At 38.6% G+C, this 21950-nt stretch overlaps 1 protein-coding gene across 20 annotated transcripts in view; it reads right to left on the reverse strand.

Annotated features, from left to right (window-relative positions):
- Positions 1–238: 238 nt before the first annotated feature.
- The window catches only part of ARVCF (ARVCF delta catenin family member), an 892847-nt gene continuing 871135 nt past the window's right edge, over positions 239–21950 (reverse strand). For 17 of the 20 annotated variants that reach the window (XM_073675591.1, XM_073675659.1, XM_073675564.1 and 14 more), the window contains 8 exons: positions 20472–20664; positions 19407–19518; positions 15809–15899; positions 5870–5923; positions 4840–4931; positions 4323–4346; positions 2368–2482; positions 239–1529 (listed from right to left, as the gene is read on the reverse strand). In XM_073675591.1, coding sequence (XP_073531692.1) covers positions 2381–2482; positions 4323–4346; positions 4840–4931; positions 5870–5923; positions 15809–15899; positions 19407–19518; positions 20472–20664 — 668 coding nt within the window. In that variant the 3' untranslated portion in view covers positions 239–1529; positions 2368–2380. The remainder of the gene's footprint in view (positions 1530–2367; positions 2483–4322; positions 4347–4839; positions 4932–5869; positions 5924–15808; positions 15900–19406; positions 19519–20471; positions 20665–21950) is intronic. The other 3 variants (XM_073675605.1, XM_073675614.1, XM_073675679.1) reach the window with 2 other exon arrangements.

Raw genomic sequence — 21950 nt, forward strand, 5'->3', positions numbered from 1 at the left:
CATACAACTTACACTAACAGATGGTGACCAGTAAGATGATCTTGACTGCTTTGATTTTTTTTTTTTTACATCCAAGAAAACATCTACGCACATTAAAGTTTAGTACAGCATGAAATATTACATTAATGTAAAAAACAAACAAACCAGTCCCATCCCTGCAAACACAGGAAAAGAATGCACACCTCACCCTCTGATTTTCTTTTTGAGCACCTACTGAAAATACATGAAAATTCAACAGTAAACATAATTCCTTATTTTAATTCAAAGGATTAGAATTGCAGCAATGCGTTCATGATCTTAAAACAGTTGAGGCGATTGCAAGATGAGAATAGCTGAAAGATTTCCAGAGAGTTCGTAGATGGTAGATCGGTCCGTGAAATCTTGTTGAAGAGAGAAAGCACGAGATAAAAGGCAAAATCATCATACAGAAGAACTTTCTGCACACAGGCTGCAACCAGAGAGAAATGTACTGTAGCCGCAGGCTCCGGCTAGACCAGGAGTCTAGAGTTACACAATAATATATATATCCATCTCTATAGATATATATATTAAATATATGGAATTTTTCAATGTACAACCCACTTGGGATCATGTATAAAATAATGCAAGTATATGTATGAGCTCACACTGCATTCCAGTCAATGACATGCATGTCGTAAGAAAAGTCCTGGTAAGGTTGAGTATTTGACAGAATGATGCCAGTGTAGAACACATTCCATAGTCAGAACGCAGAAATGACCTGGGGAGGGGGCTCTATTGCCGGCGTGTAAAGCCTTACATCACATTCAGATACTTTCTAAAAAAGGACAAAATCATCAGGGTCTACAGTACAGATGCTATCTAACTTATTTTTTCCTCCACTTTCTCATTCCATGCAGCAACTTACGGTACATCTTACTCCACCTTGGTGAAAACCACAATCCTTATGATATTCCCATCGTTTAATAGCAAGAAAATAAAATTATATGCACCTCCGACCACAAAACTTCTTTTTTTTTTCACAGTTCAAGCTGAGGCTGCAAACCAAAAAAAAAAACCAAAAAGTGGAAAAAAGTGCTCAATTTAAGTCAATGCCTCAAAGTTTTGTGGCTTTTTTATTTTTTTTCGTGCAGGAAATGCGTCCAATAAAAACAATTCCCTTCTTTCTATCTTCTAGTCCTACAAGCTGCACCATCCCAACTTTCCATCAGAAAGGTGATTCTTCTTCAAATGGTGCAAGGTGCAGGAAGCTTCAAAGGGAATGTTACTTTATGAATATATACTATACATATGTACTAAAAAAGATTCAGTTCTGAAGTAAAATTAAGCAACAGCGGTTTTTGGCGATGATCACATAGTTTGGTTCTCAGTCACAGCAGATGGCAGTTTTCATCCAGTCACTTACCAAAATGGTCCTCCTGTGAAAACAGTATGGCAGTGGTGGGCAATGATACCTCCAATGTATATTAAAAATGAGTGATTCTTGGTTTGGGAAAAAAAAAAAATAACCTAAAAATGTCTTCTCAAAAAGAATCACCGCAAGATTATCCCTGTGAGAAAAAAAACAGTACATTGGAGAAAGAATGATCAATAAGAGGTGGTGATGTCAAGCGGAAATTGTACAGTAAAAAATCCCAGAAAATATGCAAGTTGTGGCAGTGGTATATAATTCAGACTCTATATGATAAAAGCAGTTTGGTTAGATTAAATTACTCCCATTTAGAACTTGGCAAAGAACAGTCTCCAAAATGTGTATAGAAATATAACCTTGGGTAAACTTCCATGAAAAGGGGTATTCTAGCCTAAGCGTTTATCACTATCCACTGGATTGAAAGATGAAGCTAAGCTCTCAAAGGATATTTCCATCTTCCTTTTAAATTATAGTTCTTGTCAAGATCCCTTCATAAGTAATCATGCAAGCTTACCAGAAGGAAGTTAGTTTATTTTTGTTTTCACTGTTCGTATGCAGATTTTATCAAGATGTAAGACTTTAGTGATTCTATCAGAATTTTTTTTTTTTTTTTTTTAAAAACTGATTTTTTCTCTTTCAAAGAAACAGCGCCACTCTTGTCCAATAGTGGCGTTTGGTATTGCACCTCAACTCTATTTAATTGAAAATGTAATGAAATTTAGAAATAGAAGTTGAGATTGATATTTGTAGTACATGCTGATCACACTTTTTAGTGTGAGCAAAGACAGTAAACTAAGCAGGTTAGATAAAAAGGGACAGAAAGGAAGCGCACATTTCAAAGCTTTCGGAAACCAACAGACCATGCATTGGTGAGAAATAAAATCTTCTTTAGTTTTAGTGAATTTGTAAAGAAAGGATACCTTGAATGGTGAAAAGTTACACAACCAAGTTCCCACAAAGACATTAGACAGACCTACCATGCATGCAAAATTAGACCCAGGAGTCAACAGGCTGCGGTTTAGTGTCGCGTGCATCCACCAGATTGACAGTAGGCCTGTTACTCCGGGTAATGTGTTTCTTATTTGAGTCATTCTGCAGCAGCAGTAAAGGAAAGGAGAGAGAGCAAAACAGATATTAATGCAAGGAGAGGTGCAATGCCAACCAAGGCTTGTAAGGGAAAGAGTTAATTATGTGACAGGTTAAAAGGAGTGACAAATCATTAGCAAAAGAGCAATGCAATATTCCTATGTAAAATTTGAGAAACATTTTAAAATATGTAAAACATCACATCAAGATACAATACAAAAAAAAATACAACATCGTACATGTGACATTTACAACACAGTACATTCAACCTTCTTCACAAGGGCAGGAAACTACAATAGACTGTGCAGACAGGAGGCCGGTAAAACTGCATCTAAAAACTCCTTATCATACACACTTCTATCACGGTCACATAATTAACCCGCCACACTGAGTGATATTTCACCTGGATGTGGTGACCTGACACCATGTAACCAGTGTATGTGCTATAAATCGTTTGTATTCGTTCAATATTGCCAAAAAAATGTTTCAATATCATTTAAAAATTTCCTTTAGATCAATTGATATTCTTATACATTTTATATGCAAGTACATTTTAGCAGCAACCAGGAGAAGTCTCAAAAAAACGTGTGTGAGCCTATATGCTGCCACTTACCAGAATTGAGAGAATCACGTTAGATGGGCTGCGCTGCGGGAAATGAGGAGTCTTAGAGCTTCAGATAAGGTTCTTATTAGTACCAATGCGTTTCGGCACCTTTCCACAAGGTCAAAAAAACAAAATGAGTTTCATTTGGATTTTTTGAGCCTGAGAAAGGTTCAGCACCGAAACGCGTTGGCGCTAATAAAAAACCTTATCTGAAGTGCTAAGGATCCTCATTTCATGCAGCGCAGCCCATGTAACGTGATTCTCTCCATTCTGGTAAATATACACCTGGAAGATCTCTTCCAGCCAAGGGTCAGCAGCAGCTAATTTTCACACTTAAACAGGTGTTGTGCCTTCACACAACACCACCAGGTGAGAGCAACCACTCCCTCAGTGAAACGGTACTGGACTATTGTGTGTGCTTCTGCCCTTCGCTAGAGTTCTTCACTTCTATATGCTGCCACTAGCTTACCCACACCAGGACCCATCTACAAGTTAAAGGGAAGCCATCATTAGAAAATAACCTTTTGTTAAACAAGGTTTGTGTTACTTCCTTGCAGGAAGAGTTTTCATCAGGCTCTGTATCAGCAATGAAAGGCTTAGGACCGGTAACATGGCGGTGATACACGGCTGACATCACAGGATCCAATCACAATAGGTGATGTCACACCTGACCCTGCTCTCCCTCCCTTCACAACCCTCTTTGGATGCTTCACTGCAAAAGATAGGGTCAGAGTCTGTTCATTACCATATAAGTACATGTGTTTTCCTGAAAAATTAAGTCAGAGTCTTAAGATGCCTAGTTGCCAGACTTATTGCAAGATGTTGAATATAAATAGTCATATTGGGGAAAAATAAAATTGAGCAAAAATATTAAACACAAGAAACCTGATTTAAACAATAGGTCATTTTTTATGATAGTTTTTCTTTAAGTTTGATGTAATGTACTGCAAGCAGATAAATGGGTGCTGGAGGAAAAAAAAGAATTGGCTTGGTTCTAATTTCTATGGCTACTTTACTGAATTTCAGTCTATGGTATGCAATATGCAAGTGGATAAAACATAATGTGTACATATGACCACTGTAAAGAATACTGAGCTTTGACCACTAGATGAAATATGAAAGTGGAGGTTGAACATTCAGTAAGTACACTGTGCTATACTTATAAAGAAATTGAGAATAGTCTGCTATGTTCAGCACGTTCATACTAAGGCATTGACACCTAATGGATGCCATTAAACTTACATGGTTTTCCTTTTTAAATGAGGGCTATACCATGAAAAAAAGAAAAAAAGTACAACTTTAAAATGAAAAAAAATATGAAACTGAAAAACAAAAAAAAAACCCAAACACTAGGAAATCAATGCAAGTTTGTAAAAAGGATGAGGTCAAGCCTTTACATTTTTGTTGAAAACAGTATTTCATGTTAAGGCTGGCTTCACGCATCAGTCATTCATAATCCAAGTATAATCTACGGACTTGCAGTAAATCTCTTGATCCAAGCTCAATAGCCTCATATCACACTACCTGTAAATTGTGGACTGAGAATAATGGATGTGTGAAGCCAGACTTGTTCTGATGGGATGTGGCCATTTAATTACTCAGAAGAACACATTTAAAGGCAGGCAAACTTGCCAATGTCAATTAATTACACACCCTACAGTGGCAAGTCTGATATGCAATATACTAGAAAGTGACTTTGCCGCTGCTCCACAGGTCAGACCTCCACCCATGCAAGTCAATGAGATTGCTGACAAGTTACCTTTAAGGGCTCCTTCTCTGACAGATCTCCCATGTTTTCATTTGATCTGTATTTGCGCTCCTTGTCTCTATGATCAATAGTGGAATATCCATCTAAGAAAAAAAAAAAAAAGCAAAAATATTCATTTCGCAAAGTATGATGACAAGAAATCAATATGACTTTCTCCAGCCCAGCTTTATATTCTTTACTCTCATTATGCCATGTTGGGGCTGGGAGTTGGGATAAATCTGTAAACCCTTTTCTAGGCAGGTATTAAGGTATTGAAAGAAAAGACCTCTTGTAAACCATACCATTGCACGACTAGCTCTACCCCCACCTACTGTATCCTCACCCATCCCTTGTAGACTGTGAGCCCTCGCGGGCAGGGTCCTCGCTCCTCCTGTACCAGTCGCCGTCAAGTTTTGTTAAAGATCATTGTAATTGTTTTGCTATGTATACCCCTTTTTACATGTAAAGAGCCATGGAATAAATGGCGCTATAATAATAAATAATAATGATCAGTATAGGGCTCTTTTCTCATATACATCATGGTTTATTATCATAACAGAAACAAGGACAATGTTACTGGATCAGTCATACAAAACTAAAGACTTGCGCTACTTTTCACAATAGTGGAGCATGTGTAAATAGCTATATATTTGAATGGATATGTAAGAGGACTATGGTAGGTCTGAAGCCTCTGTCACTCCAGCTCTATTCCCTGACTTGCACCACCTCCTCCTGCTTAACTGATGGCTTCTTTGCCTGAAGGCACACCCCATAGCAGCTGTCAGTCAAGCAGGAGAAGACAATGGGCGGGGAGTAGAGCTGGAGTGACAGAGTCTTACAATCGCAGTAAAGGACTGGCCATGTAAAGGTATTGCTGGACTTCTCTTTGAAAGCGCTACATGTGCATATAAGTAGTTTGAGAGGTGAATTCCTTCCGACAGATTCCCTTTAATACAAGAAAATTTTGACAACTTTATAAAAAGAGTAAGAGGTAATGGCAATTCTCTTGAGCACTGCATCTTCCCTTCCATTGTTTGCTTACCAGGGCCAAGCTCCCCCATGGGAATCATGTCACGACTTCCAGACTTCTTGTTTCCTGTAAAATGTAATTCAGTTATGGTTGATTAGTCTTCTAAAGTGGTTTCTACTTATAAAAAGGTGCAAACAAGACATATGGCAAATCTGTTCGTAGTAAATGTGGTTCTGAAGAAACCAACATGGCAAGAAAGGGTCAAGGCAGAGTTACAATACAACATAAACCCTAAGGCAATATGCGAAGAAATCAATTCTAGAAAAATGCAAGGCTGTATGTCCGCCAGAAGGCAGACTTTACAGCACTAGTGCATACATCGAATTGCTTCATTTTAATTCAATGTATAGTGTGTACTGCAACATATCAAAATGACCAGGCAGCAGAAGTCTTCAGGTCAGTATGGTTACAATGATACCAAACTTACATACTTTTGTTAAATTTTACTAGCGAGCTCTACTTTTATTGATACCATTTTAGGATACATACATTTTACATATTTTCTACCGCCATTGTTTGGTGGTGGGGTGGTGAAAGGTGCACGGACCAAAAATCAGCAACTCTACAGTTGCAATATTATTTTTTCTTTTCTACATATTTATTTTTTAAGCTAGAGGCAGAACTCCTCCCCTCCCTCCTCCTATTTAGATAGAATCTTATAAGTAAGCAGCTGCCATCTCCTATCTCCGTAATGGGAAAGAGTCTTCACTAAATACAGATTTTACCTCAGAACTGAGAACTTTGATAATGACTGATCAATTCTGGCAGAGAAAGAAGCAAATCTTTCTAATAAGATATTACAAAGTTGCTTAGTTTCATGTGTACTATTGATTTATGAAATAAAAATTAAAACAATGGTTACTCTGTAACCCCTTCACCCCTCAGCCTGTTTTCACCTTCATGACTAGGCCAAATTTTACAATTCTGACCAGTGTCACTGTATGAGGTTATAACTCTGGAACACTTCAACGGATCCCACTGATTCGGAGACTGTTTTTTCATTACATATTGTACTTCATGATAGTGGTAAAATTTGTTTGATAGGACGTGTGTTAATTTGTGAAAAAAAACGGTAATTTGGCGAAAATTTTAAAATTCTGCAATTTCCAAACTTTTAATTTTTATGCCCTTGAATCAGAGATGTGTCACAAAATAATTAATAAATAACATTTCCCACATTAACAACAAAGTTCCGCACTTGGAATCCTGAAAATTGTTACTGGTTATTAAACTCAATTCACATTGACACACCTACTCTTCTCAAATGGGACACAAGTCCCTCGAGAAAAGAAAACGAGTATTTAAACCTTAAAAAATCAATATTTTATTAAGACAGCATTAAAACATGGTAAAACAAATCACAGTGCTTCACATATAAGAACGGGCTTATATATATATACACAACCACTGTTGCTATGGATATGGAATTGCAAATTTGCAGTATACTACTCACAAATGCGACCGTATTGCTTGTTCAAAGATATAAGTGAAATTAAACATAGTAGTGCCAATAAAATTATTTATCTTTGTAAAGCCATGGTCGCTAGTGGAAGGAATGTTATAAAATATTGTGCAAAAAGATGCAGGAAAAAGCCCATAAGCATCAAAACATAGACAACAGTGGAAAAGCCTAATTAGGTCACGCCAACAGGGAAATACTAAATGTAATTACCTGAATCTGTATATTGACGCTAGAGCCCGTCTGTCGCCCCGGATCTGCACAAATGCGTATGATTGCGGCTCCCTGGATACCCCCTGATCCGGCCACTCTGCCCGTGACCTGTACGCATGCGTTGGACTGCGGCTCCTTGGATACTTCCTGACTCGGCCACTGTGCTCGCGAGCGCACCAGTGCCGCTTGGCAACTTGTGGCTTGCGTTCCACCGGCCGAAAACGGAAGTTCCGCTCTAAAGGGGGTGACAGTCTGCGCATGCGTCATCTAAGGTCTAAGGTAACCGGAAACGGCAACACGCTCATCCATGAGGGACACCCGCCCATATATATACCACCACGCGACATATCAACTCTAGCTCCCTGAGGAAAGATATTTGAAACGTACGTCGGGGCGACAGACGGGCTCTAGCGTCAATATACAGATTCAGGTAATTACATTTAGTATTTCCCTGTTGGCGTGACCTAATTAGGTTTTTCCACTGTTGTCTATGTTTTGATGCTTATGGGCTTTTTCCTGCATCTTTTTGCACAAAATTTTATAACATTCCTTCCACTAGCGACCATGGCTTTACAAAGATAAATAATTTTATTGGCACTACTATGTTTAATTTCACTTATATCTTTGAACAAGCAATACGGTCGCATTTGTGAGTAGTATACTGCAAATTTGCAATTCCATATCCATAGCAACAGTGGTTGTGTATATATATATATATAAGCCCGTTCTTATATGTGAAGCACTGTGATTTGTTTTACCATGTTTTAATGCTGTCTTAATAAAATATTGATTTTTTAAGGTTTAAATACTCGTTTTCTTTTCTCGAGGGACTTGTGTCCCATTTGAGAAGAGTAGGTGTGTCAACATTTCCCACATGTCTACTTTACATAAGCACAATCTTTGAGACATAATTTTTTTTGTTAGGAAGTTATAAGGGTTAAAAGTTGACCAGCGAATTCTCATCTTTTCAACAAAATTTACAAAACCATTTTATTTATTTCTTTTAAAGGGACCACATCACATTTGAAGTGACTGAGAGGTCTATGTAACAGAAAATACCCAAAAGTGACACCATTCTAAGAACTGCACCCCTCGAGGTGCTCAAAACCACATTCAAGAAGTTTATTAACCCTTCAGGTGCTTCACAGGAATTAATGGAATGTGGAAGAAAACAATGAACAATTAACTTTTTTTTTTTTTTTCACAAAAATTTTACATTAGACATTTTTTTTTTTTTACTTTCACAAGGGTAACAGGAGAAAATAGACCCCAAAATTTGTTCTGCAATTTCTCCTGAGCACCCTGATACCCCCATATGTTGGGGAAATCCACTGTTTGGGCACACGGCAGGGCTCAGAAGGGAAGGAGTGTCATTTGACTTTTTGAATGTAAAATTTGCTGGACTATTAGCGGATGCCATTTCACGTTTGAAGAGTCCCTGATGTGCCTAAACAGTGGAAACCCTTCACAAGTGACACCATTCTGGACACTAGACCCCTCAGGGTACTTATCTAGATGTGTGGTGAGCACCTTGAACCTCCAGGTGCTTCACAGAAGTTTATAACGTTGAGCTGTGAAAATAAAAAAAAAATTTCCCACAAAAAATGTTTTTTTTTTTAGCCCCAAATTTAGCATTTTTACAAGGGTAACGGGAGAAAATGAACCCCAATATTTGTTGTTCAATTTCTCCTGATTACGCAGATTCCCATTATGTGGTCAAAAACTTTTGAAAAACAATGCAAAGCTCAGAGGAGAAGAAGCGCCATATTGGAGTCCAGATTTTGCTGGACTGGTGTGAGGGTGCCATGTCACATTGGCAGAGCCCCTGAGGTGCCAAAAAACAGCAAAACCTCCCATAAGAGACCCCATTTTACAAACTACACCTCTCAATGAATTCAATGATTTTATAGCATTAGACAGAGAAGAAAAAAAACTACATTTTTACCACCAAAATTTTTTTTGAGCCCCAGATTGTACATTTTTACACTGGGAAATGGGTAAAAATGGTAACAAAATTTGTCCCACAATTTGCAGAATGCAGAAATACCCCATAGGTGGCTGTACAGTACTGCTTAGCCACACAGCGAGACTCTGGAGGGATGGGGCGCTATTTGCCACCTGGAGCACAGATTTTTCTTTTTTTTTTTTGCAGACTCCATATACAGAGCCTCTAAGTGCTAGAAGAGATTTTGACTCCATGGGTGTTTTCCAGACACGAGCAGCAGTGGATGCTGCCGAGTGAAAATGGCAAACCGCCGTTATAGTGACCAGTACGTTGTGCCCAGCTCGTGCTTCTGGAGAGAAGGTTTGGAGTAGGGTCTATCATACTGTTTGAAAGGCTGTGTTGGGGCCATTATGCTGTTTGTTGGGCTGTGCAGGGGCCATCGTGCTGTTTGGAGGGCTAGCAAGGGCAGTCTAACTGTGAGAAGGGTTGTGTTGAGGCGGTCGTACTGTGTGGAGGGTTGTGTTGAGGCCGTCGTATTATGTGGAGGGTTGTGTTGCGGGTGTTGACTGTTGGGGTATCATACTGTGTTTGGGGGGCACTTTTCTTGACATCATACTTTATGGGGGCAATGAAAGGGGAATCTAGGTGCTTAAATAGTAGGAAAATTACTCTGTAAGGGCTGCAAAATTGTGAGAAATGCTCTTTTGTGACCACAAAGTTTTTATTTGTATCTTTTTTCCATAATTGATACATCTATCTCTGTCATATCTATCTTATGTTTACTATAGATATATGATACTTTTACTATGGTTTTCAGTTAATATACATATGTAATATTCTTATTAATTTGATATGTACAGTACAGACCAAAAGTTTGGACACCTTCTCATTTAAATATTTTTCTGTATTTTCATGACTATGAAAATTGTACATTCACACTGAAGGCATCAAAACTATGAATTTATACATGTGGAATTATATATTTAACAAAAAAGTGTGAAACAACTGAAAATATGTCTTTAATTCTAGGTTCTTCAAAGTAGCCACCTTTTGTTTTGATGACTGCTTTGCACACTCTTGGCATTCTCTTGATGAGCTTCAAGAGGTAGTCACCGGAAATGGTTTTCACTTCACAGGTGTGCCCTGTCAGGTTTAATAAGTGGGATTTCTTGCCTTATAAATGGCGTTGGGACCATCAGTTGTGTTGTGCAGAAGTCAGGTGGATACACAGCTGACAGTCCTACTGAATAGACTGTTAGCTGCTTTTTTCTTGCCAGAATATAAATTCTAAGTAAAGAAAAACGAGTGGCCATCATTACTTTAAGAAATGAAGGTCCGTCAGTGTGAAAAATTGGGCAAACTTTGAAAGTGTCCCCAAGTGCAGTTGCAAAAACCATCAAGCGCTACAAAGAAACTGGCTCACCTAAGGACTGCCCCAGGAAAGGAAGACCAAGAGTCACCTCTGCTTCTGAGGATAAGTTTATCCGAGTCACCAGCCTCAGAAATCGCAGGTTAACAGCAGCTCAGATTAGAGACCAAGTCAATGCCACACAGAGTTCTAGCAGCAGACACATCTCTTCAACAACTGTTAAGAGGAGACTTTGTGCAGCTGGCCTTCATAGTAAAATAGCTGCTAGGAAACCACTGCTAAGGACAGGCAACAAGCAGAAGAGACTTGTTTGGGCTAAAGAACACAAGGATTGGACATTAGACCAGTGGAAATCTCAGCTTTGGTCTGATGAGTCCAAATTTGAGATCTTTGGTTCCAACCACCGTGTCTTTGTGCGACGCAGAAAAGGTGAATGGATGGATTCTACATGCCTGGTTCCCACCGTGAAGCATGGAGGAGGAGGTGTGATGGTGTGGGGGGGTGCTTTGATGGTGACACTGTTGGGGATTTATTCAAAATTGAAGGCATACTGAACCAGCATGGCTACCACAGCATCTTGCAGCTGCGTGCTATTCCATCCGGTTTGCGTTTAGTTGGACCATCATTTATTTTTCAACAGGACAATGACCCCAAACACACCTCCAGGCTGTGTAAGGGCTATTTGACCAAGTAGGAGCGTGATGCAGTATAAGTGATTAGATGACTTTATTCTTCAGGTCGGTGTGATTACAGCGATACCAGGCTTATATTGGGTTTTTTGTTTGGCTGCGGTCACACACTAAAAAGACGCTTTTTTTTATTGTTGCAAAAACTAGATTTTGCGTTGCCATATTTTAAGAGCTATATGTCGTTCCGAGTGTGGTAAAATTGATAAGGCAGCTTTATTGTTCGGGTAAGTACGATTATAGTAATACCACATTTATATTTTTTTTTATGTTTTGGCACTTTTACACAATAAAAACCATTTTACAAAAATAAATATAAATTATTATATATATATATATATATATATATATATATACACACATACACACACACACACATACACAGTATATATATATTATTTATTATTATTATATATTAAATATTTTCATCTCTTTATTCTGAGAGCTGTAAGTTTATTTTTCCACTGATGGAGCTGTATGGCAGCTTGTTTTTTTGCGGGACAAGATGACGTTTTTCAGGGGTACCATTTTTATTTACATTTGTCTTTTTGATCTCGTTTTATTCTACTTTTTGCCCGGCGATGATAAAAATGCATTGTTATTTGCCCCTTTTTTTTTTTACTGTGTTCACTAAAGGGGTCAACTAGTGGGACAGTTTTATAGCTCGGGTCGGACATGGCAATACCAAATATGGATACAATATATTTTTACTTTTTATATTATTTTCATCAAAAAAATTCACTATTTTTTACTTTTTCTACTTTGTTCACTGTGGGACTTTCACTTTTTCCAGGAGCATTCCTACGCTATACAAACGGTCACGGTTGCAATGACAGGCAAACTTGTTAGATCATCCACATTGGGACTGATACCTTATTGGTTACATGCGATATAGAGTCACTCTATACGAACATACGCCACACTGATAGGATTAAGGCAACTCGTTTTTTCTACAGACTGCCAATCATTCCAGTGATATGGTTACATTTATTACTGACCTATTGGAATTTACCCTTACGCACAATTTTTTTGTTTTTAAGGGGTCCTTTTTCCTGCAGCTGCAGGGAACAGCGATGGGTGCCCCCTTTGCCCCACGTCTTATGCCAACCTGTTCCTGGGGCTGTGGGAGAGGGACCTCTTCCTGTCCAATCGGATGTTGTCGATGGACCGCGTCCTCTTTTGGGCGCGGTACATAGACGACATCTTCTTGATCTGGCAGGGTACATTTGAATCTTTGAAGTCATTCATGGGTGATCTCAATGATAATGACTTCAATATCCGCCTGACATTTCAGGAGCATGTGTCTACCATAGAGTTTCTAGATGTTAGAATCACATGTGAAGAGACTGACATACTACAAAGTTCAATTCATCGGAAACAGTCAGCAGTAAATTCTTTATTGCTGGCATCATCAGCACATCCCAAGCACATGGTGAATGCGGTTCCAGTGGGACAGTTCCTCAGATTGAGAAGACTGTGTTCTACTGATACTGAATTTTTGATGCAAGCGCAGGATCTTACTACCAGATTTAGGGAGCGGGGATACAGTAATCGCTCTCTAAAAAAATCTTTTCACAGAGCCAAGTATACTACAAGGCATGACTCCCTCTATACGACAAAAACCCACAAAGATGGACAGACTTTGCAGTTCATTACCACCTATAACTCTATGTCTGCCGAATTGAGAGATTGTCTTAATAGACCATGGCCTATTCTTTTGGCAGATCCCATTTTATCTAAATATCTACCAGAGAGACCTTTAATCACTTTTAAAAAAGCTAGAAATCTTCGTGACTTGCTCTCTAGAAGCCACTATTGTCCCAATTTTCCCTCTACTTTTTTTTTAGAGAGATCACCTCCGTTAGGAGGATGTACACCATGTGGAAAATGTGTGGAGTGCCCCAATGTTGAACACACCAACTCATTCATTGATTCCCATGGTTCTAAGAAGTATCATATCAAAAAATCTATAACGTGCACTACCAAAGCAGTAGTCTATTATGCAGTATATCCCTGTCCGAAAATCTATGTGGGACTTAAGACTAGACAGTTGAAGCTGAGAGTTCGTGAACACGTCTTGGGAATCGAAGCAGCAGTAGCAAATGGCATTGATATCTCCACTTTGAAAACCATTCCTAAACATTTCAGATTGCACCACAATTGCAATGGTTTTATGGTGCGGGTAATAGACAAAATTGTCAGCAATATTAGGGGTGGTAGGGTAAGCCAACTTTTAGCCCAGAAGGAGAGCAGATGAATTTGGAGACTAAAAACTCTACATCCATCTGGTCTCAATGAAAATATTAGTTATGCTCCATTTCTCTGATTGCCCTTAGTTTCATGGTTATATGTATTTTTATGCCGTTTTTTATATTTTATGTAGTCCATTGTTTGTTATATGGCTATTTTATTTGTTTGGTAGGGTTGTGGGTATGTTTTTTGTGTGTTTTTAATTCCAATTTTACTTTTCTAGTATTTCTTGATGCATGGCTACTTACTTGTCCCTTGATGAACAGGACACCGTCACATGAAGAATATATTATGATGTTCCCTTATCTGACTGAATTGTGCTGAGGCCCCGGATGTCTTTATCTTCTGTTAATATTGCTTATTAAATATTTTTTGCTTATTGATTTATATAGTTTCTTTCCTGTATTCTCTTATCTCTTTAATTTTTATTTATGTATTGTTTATTTTGATACATAATGACTTCCTTAATTTTTTGTTTTTCATTCTTGTATATTTTTTATTTAATTTTATTTTGGTTTATTCTATTATCATTAATATTTTTTATTTTTATTTATATTTAATTTTATTATTTATTCATCTTTTTCTTTCTTTTTGCTACTTTTGTGTTTTGCATTATTATTCTGTGGGATATTGCCTTCTCGTTATAATTTGTTATTCTACATCAAAATGCAATTATTATAGTTGGGTCAAAGTTCTATCTCTGTATTGACACTTCTACATTATTTACTATTAATTTTTTCATAGGCGATATTGGTTCTGATGGGTCCTATATTATTGAGGTCTTTCAACCTAATTGGTTCTTAGCTATGTTTGTGGGAGAGGTGGTACCCATGTCCTCTCGGCTCTGCATTCGCGGCATCCATGTCTTTCTATACTCCCTGGAGACCGATCATGTGACCCCGTGATCGCAGCATCATTGACCACGTGACGCGGTTGCCATGGTAGCAGCGGTGGGCCGGTGACAGCCATGCATCGCGACACACCTCTCTTACTCGTATTGGTCAGTGGTTTACACTCCCCTCTGTCTATTGGCTTTATGGCCTTTATAAACGCTACCCACTGACGAAGGCAGTTATGCCGAAACGCGCATCGGGGTGAGAGCTAGCAAGGAACGCTACATACTTTGGGTGTAAGTAACCATGCGTTATACAGTGAGACTTCTCAGCCTATTTCTTTTTTCCTCATGTCTGCCTAAATAGGATTATCCTTGCATATGCACTTTATGAGATTTAGCACCTTTTTGACTACATTTGACCACTATGTACATATATATTAAATATAATGATTGGAATCGCTGGAATTGTGATACCTTGTAGTCTCTATTAGTCCTTTATGCATTAGCACTTTATTTATCATCTATGGATTAATTTTAAATTATTGCTTGGCAGCCTGCTTGATACTCCCTAAACATAGGATTGTACACCATTATGTTCCTTGCTCGTGTCCCTGTTTGTTTTGTTTTTCTTTGTTATTCTAAGTATTACTGTCCTCTGTTACTGTGTATTCCTCTCCCTTTTTCCACCTATGACTATGAATTAATAAAAATTCCTTTGTACTAGTCAATTTTGTGGATCTTTATTCGAAGCTTTGGTTCTCTGGTTTGTTTCTAGATCATGCACTGAGCATGATCTAGCAAGTTTGCTAGCTTTGGCGACCTGGATGTTAGCATGAAGACATTGGGTCACCATAGCAACGATCGACCCCTGTGATGACAACCCAAGGACAGAGAGGGCTTCCTTCCTCTTGATGCTCTCTAAATGCTTCGATCGATTTTGATCACAGCATTTAGGGTGTTAAAGTGCCGGGAGTGTTGGCTGTCAGTTGTCAGAATCAGCTGCCATCCAGCAAAATCGCCTGGACGTATCCATATGTCCAAGGTTGGTAAGTGCCGACCTGGAAATATGGATATGTCCAAGGTTGTGACGGGGTTAAAGACAGTATTTTATTGCTTGCAAATATGAGTCACAGAAACATGTAAAAAAAATTTCTTAGGCTCAACCATAAACATTAATTGTACAGTGTTTCTCACCTTGATTTTTGTCCACTAGCGGAAGCGTGCTGTCATCAAATCCAGACTTTCCATTACCCTTCGATCCCTTTGGAAGCGTTGATGTGGCAGACTAAAGTATATAGATATAAATAAAGAAACAACATATTACAAAGGCAAGAGTGAAGTAGAAAAACAAAATGAATATAAAGAGACATATGTTGGTAATTTTTTTGCTTGGACTCTATTAAATGTCTGTTTAGCTCAGTGAATTATTTCATAAGGAGAGGGTAAGTGTATGAGACAGCTGTGGTGCTCCTAACTCCATCCTCCAAAAAATAACAATTCAATTACTAATTGCACTGACAGGAGACAAGATTGTTGAACTGTCCCAGTCTCTAGAGATATGACATTATGGAGGACCCTGTTGAAATGGGCACAAAAAAATGAAAATAGTGACACAAAAGTTTATTTTTTTATTTCAATAATAAAGGACTTCACATTTAGAAGAAAAAAAATCGAAACATAAATGGCCTTTTTTTTTCTTTTTTGTACATTGATATGTGATCTACCATGTAAAAATAGGAGATCTCTCCTGTTCCTGCAGCCGGTCAGCTCCCCACCTCCTCCTTCACATTGGCTGAAGTCAGGAAAGGGGTGGGGAGGGAGGAGGGGCATTTTACAAGGCAGCATCTTAGGCTGCACTGAAGCAATAGTGACCTGGGGCTCAGGATATATCAACTGACTCAAACAAAGCACGTGGATGGCCGAAACTTGGGAGGCAACAGGAGCACATTTCAACTGCAACAAGTGAAAATAAAATAAATGGCTACACGGGAACATTAGCTGAAAGTCCAAAAGTTTATTAACACATGGTTTCAGACTATTACTAGGAACTGCTGAGTTCAAACTGAGCAAGCTTACCAAGGGTTAATCTGTTCCAATGTTGCCCAGAGTCCCTTAATATGCATTAACCCTAGAACACATACCTGGGGCCTCGCAGGCCCGCCCTGTTAATTGTTTTCTATTTTCTGCAAGATTACTTTAGTTAGAATTTTGAAACTCTAGGTATTCCTCAGGTATATAGTGGTTTGTCATTTTTGTTTGAGTTATTCCATGTTATTTGCACACGGGCCTAAAAGGCCCCAGGTATGTGAAAAAGTAGATTTTTATGGTCATGCGTTCTAGGGTTAATAAACTTTTGGAATTTTATCCTAATGTTGCTGTAAAGACAAGTTTTTTTAAACTTTGAAACAAAGTTTCAAAATGAACCCAGAATCATCGCTACATAGTCCACAATATAATGGGTTAAACGGTGAGTTGGGAATGACAGCTGCAGGCACATGCGACTACAGTGGCAACTCTAGGCTCACTCTGAACCTTAAAATTCTCAACTTCAAAATTTGCTTTATTGCTGTAGCTGCGATTCAGGTTGAGACGTGGCCATTAGCAGCCAGGACGCATCTCATACACCTTTGGCGACTGAATTGCCAGCCTGCATGGACATACAACCCCTGGCAAAATTTTGGAATCACCGGGATCGGCGGATGTTCATTCAGTTGTTTAATGTTGTTGAAAAAAAGCAGATCACAGACATGGCACAAAACTAAAGTCATTTCAAATGGCAACTTTATGGCTTTAAGAAACACTAAAAGAAAAAAGAAAAAAAAAATGTGGTACTACATAAGGGTAATTTTTTCCAGACCTAGCAGAGGGAAAAAAATTAAGGAATCACTCAATTTTGTGGAAAAAATTATGGAATCATGAAAAACAAACACACAAAAGAACACTCCAATACATCACTAGTATTTTGCTGCATCACCTCTGGCTTTAATAACAGATTGCAGTCTCTGAGGCATGGACTTAATGAGTGACAAACCGTACTCTTCATCAATCTGGCTCCAACTTTCTCTGATTGCTGTTGCCAGATCAGCTTTGCAGGTTGCAGCCTTGTCATGGACCATTTTCTTCAACTTCCACCAAAGATTTTCAATTGGATTGAGATCCGGACTATTTGCAGGCCATGACATAGACCTTATGTGACTTCTTTCAAGGAATGTTTTCACAGTTTTTGCTCTATGGCAGGAAGCATTATCATCTTGAAAAATGATGTCATCATCCCCAAACATCCTTTCAATTGATGGAATAAGAAAACTGTCCAAAATATCAATGTAAACTTGGGCATTTATTGAAGATGTAATGACAGCCATCTCCCCAGTGCCTTTACCTGACATGCAGCCCCATATCAACAGTGACTGTGGAAATTTGCATGTTCTCTTCATGCAGTAATCTTTATAAATTTCATTGGAACAGCAAACAAAGGTTCCAGCATCATCACCTTGCCCAATGCAGATTCGCGATTCATCACTGAATATGACTCATCCAGTCATCCACAGTCCACGCCTGATTGTAACCTTGTTTTTTTCTGTTTAGGTGTTAATGATGGCATTTGTTAAGCTTTTCTGTATGTAAATCCCATTTCCTTTAGGCGGTTTCTTACAGTTCGGTCACAGACATTGACTCCAGGTTCCTCCCTTTCGTTCCTCATTTGTTTAGTTGTGAATTTCTTGTTTTGGAGACATACTGCTTTAAGTTTCCGGTCTTGACACTTTGATGTCTTCCTTGGTCTACCAGTATGTTTGCCTTTAACAACCTTCCCATGTTGTTTGCATTTGGTCCAGATTTTAGACACAGCTGACTGTGAACAACCAACATCTTTTGCAACATTGCGTGATGATTTACCTTCTTGTAAGAGTTTGATAATCCTCTCCTTTGTATCAATTGACATCTCTTGTGTTGGAGCCATGATTCATGTCAGTCCACTTGGTGCAACAGCTCTCCAAGGTGTGATCACTCCTTTTTAGATGCAGACTAACGAGCAGATCTAATTTGATGCAGATGTTAGTTTTGGAAATGAAAATTTACAGGGTGATTCCATAATTTTTTCCCTCAACTTGGTCTGAAAAAAATTACCCTTACTGAGTAGCACATTTTTTTTTCTTGATTTCTTTTAGTGTTTCTTAAAGCCCTAAAGTTGCCATCTGAAATGACTTTAGTTTTGTGCCATGTCTGTGATCTGCTTTTTTTCAACAACATTAAACAACTGAATGAACATCCTCCGAGCCCGGTGATTCCATCATTTTTGCCAGGGGTTGTATAAGATACGTCCTTGGCAGGGAAGGGGTAAAGAGGTAATCTTAAATGTAATGGGTCTGACCACCAAACCCCAGACTATGGCACTTTTGTCCTTAGTTTGAATAAAGGAACATTGCTCATGATACTCCGCAGCCCCTTTAATTTTTTATTGGGGCGAGAGATAGACTAAAACAAAAAAAGGCGATCAGTGGGGTTATCCATGGTGAGACCCCCACCGATCGCTCGATTATCACTTCTTGCTGCTGGGATTCCCCTTTAAATCTAAAATCCCAGCAGTTTGAGGGAAATGGAGAAGACAAAATTATGTGTTAAAAGGGTCTGACATACCAGATCATTTTGGAATCAGCATATTTCTGTAATGTTGGGGCTGGCCTAGCAACATCATATTACAAACATTACTGTTACAGTACCAGTTTGATCAGGTCAATATTTTAAATGTTGCAAATATACTAAAGAAGAGCAGAACATCATGAAAACTCTTTACCTGGAAGTTTGCTTTGTTCCATCCTTCTTTCTGAAGAGCACTGCGGAGTTCCTTGTAGCTCCAAATCATCTGTAGGACATGGGAGGCAGCTTTCACCTCTCTTGGACACTGACTGAGAAAGATAGCAGAAGATTCAAGGCATCATTATTGGTTTCCCCATCAAACTGTAAACATAGGTATACATTGACAGACATAAATAGAAAGGGGCCCGGGAGCAAGAACAGTATATGGGGCCCTTAGCAGTCCAATAGCTCATCGTAATGCACAATCCCGTCTGCTTTTGAGGCATTAGTGGCCCTCTTACCTCTTGTTACCTGTGCAGCCGCACACCAATTATATGTTCACTCCTGTGGCTATACTGTTGTATACAAATATACTATTTTTATCTCCACAAGAACAAAAAACTAAAAATTATAAAAGATCACATTATGTATATGAAGCCTTTCAGAACAAAGTTCTCAGTACGCCATGTTATAGATGCAGTCAAGCTGTAGTCATATTAAACTTGTCACCAATCATTAATACATTTTGCACACTACTTGAATTTGTGTCGAGGCTGTTACAAAATCTTCTCCGACTCTACAATACTAATGACCAGAACAGAATGCTTATTTATTAACTCTACATTAGAATCTTACATTTATACACAGACACAAAACAGAATAAATTTTTAGTGAATGTTTGGAGGTATGCGTTAAAGGTTATGGACACCTTTGACATGAATTATTATTATTTTTAATTATGTTAGTGCAATTGTATTACCTAAAGGCAACCACTAACTTTCAATCTACAGTTTTCATTCCTTTATTCATTTTCAGACCCACTGATATGCAGCTTCCAGCCTGATCCATATATACTGTCTCTCCCATTAATTTGGGTTGGATGTGATATCAGAGCATATACAAGGTGCTGTTGTATTTATCAGCTCATATGAGCACAGCTTCTATCCTGCACTTATTTCCTCTTCATGTCCTCTCCTCCTTTTCTAAAGTCAGTTTTCTCTGCCTTTGGTGAGGCTAACTTTACACATCTGCTTTTCTCATATCTGTGCTCATCTTTAGTTACCTGGATTTATTTATAGTGATAAGTTTTTCAATTCCCTGTGTCTGTATGAGGGAACGGGCATTTTCAGAGCTGTCTGTGACTATTTCATGGATGGTGTTCAGCACAGCAACCACAGTGTCTTCCTCCAGATTCTTAGCAGGACGCTGTTGTCCTCCAGGCAAGTTTCGGACCAGCTGTCCCATGGCATAATTGCCTAAAGAACAATAAATAAAGCACTTTATTTAGGTCACAAGGTCATATACATCAGGACACTTAGCCCTAACATCTCATACAATGTGCCAATGAGTTATTCCTTCCCGGTTTTCAATATGAAAATTTTCCTACTGTAAAAATATGAATGTCAAGACTATTCCCTCCTCTGAGCCACTCTCTTAAATATTTATATTTTCAGCCTTGGCTTCCCTTGTGTTGCTTGGAAACCTGGCATCTACTTTTTCATGTGATGTGAATGTAATGCACATAAAAAGGAAAAATATTCTCTACATCAATCCGCGGCTGAAATCTATATCTGCCTCCTTTCAGTTCTGCAGCTCCATAATAGTGCAGTCTCCGAATAACCTTACAGCGAACATAAGCGTAAAGTATACAGAATGAAAATACATTTTCCTTTATGGGATGGTATATTACAACCCCGGGCAAAAATTATGGAATCACTGGGCTCAGTGATTCCATAATTCAGTTGTTCATAATTCAGATTTCATAATTCAGTTGTTTAATGTTGTTGAAAAAAAGCAGATCACAGACATGGCACAAAACTAAAGTCATTTCAAATGGCAACTTTAGGGCTTTAAGAATCACTAAAAGAAATCAAGATTAAGAATGTTGTACTCCGTAAGGGTAATTTTTTTCAGACCAAGCAGAGGGAAAAAAATAAGGAATCACCCTGTAAATTTTCATTTCCAAAACTAACACCTGCATCAAATTAGATCTGCTCGTTAGTCTGCATCTAAAAAGGAGTGATCACACCTTGGAGAGCTGTTGCACCAAGTGGACTGACATGAATCATGGCTCCAACACAAGAGATGTCAATTGAAACAAAGGAGAGGATTATCAAACTCTTAAAAGAAGGTTAATCATCACGCAATGTTGCAAAAGATGTTGGTTGCTCAGAGTCAGCGGTGTCTAAAATCTGGACCAAATACAAACATGGGAAGGTTGTTAAAGGCAAACATACTGGTAGACCAAGGAAGACATCAAAGCGTCAAGACCGGAAACTTAAAGCAATATGTCTCCAAAACAAGAAATGCACAACTAAACAAATGAGGAACGAAAGGGAGGAAACTGGAGTCAATGTCTGTGACCGAACTGTAAGAAACCGCCTAAAGGAAATGGGATTTACATACAGAAAAGCTAAACAAAAGCCATCATCATTAACCCCTTTACAGCCTGTGCCGTATTAGTACGCACAGGCTGTAACCCCACAGTTCAGTGAGGGCTCCGGCACTGAGCCTGCATTGAACCGGGCACATGTCAGCGGAT

Source organism: Phyllobates terribilis, unplaced genomic scaffold (genome assembly GCF_046119375.1).
Source record: "Phyllobates terribilis strain yellow unplaced genomic scaffold, ASM4611937v1 Scaffold_1__5_contigs__length_1240528914, whole genome shotgun sequence".
Classification (NCBI taxonomy): domain Eukaryota; kingdom Metazoa; phylum Chordata; class Amphibia; order Anura; family Dendrobatidae; genus Phyllobates; species Phyllobates terribilis.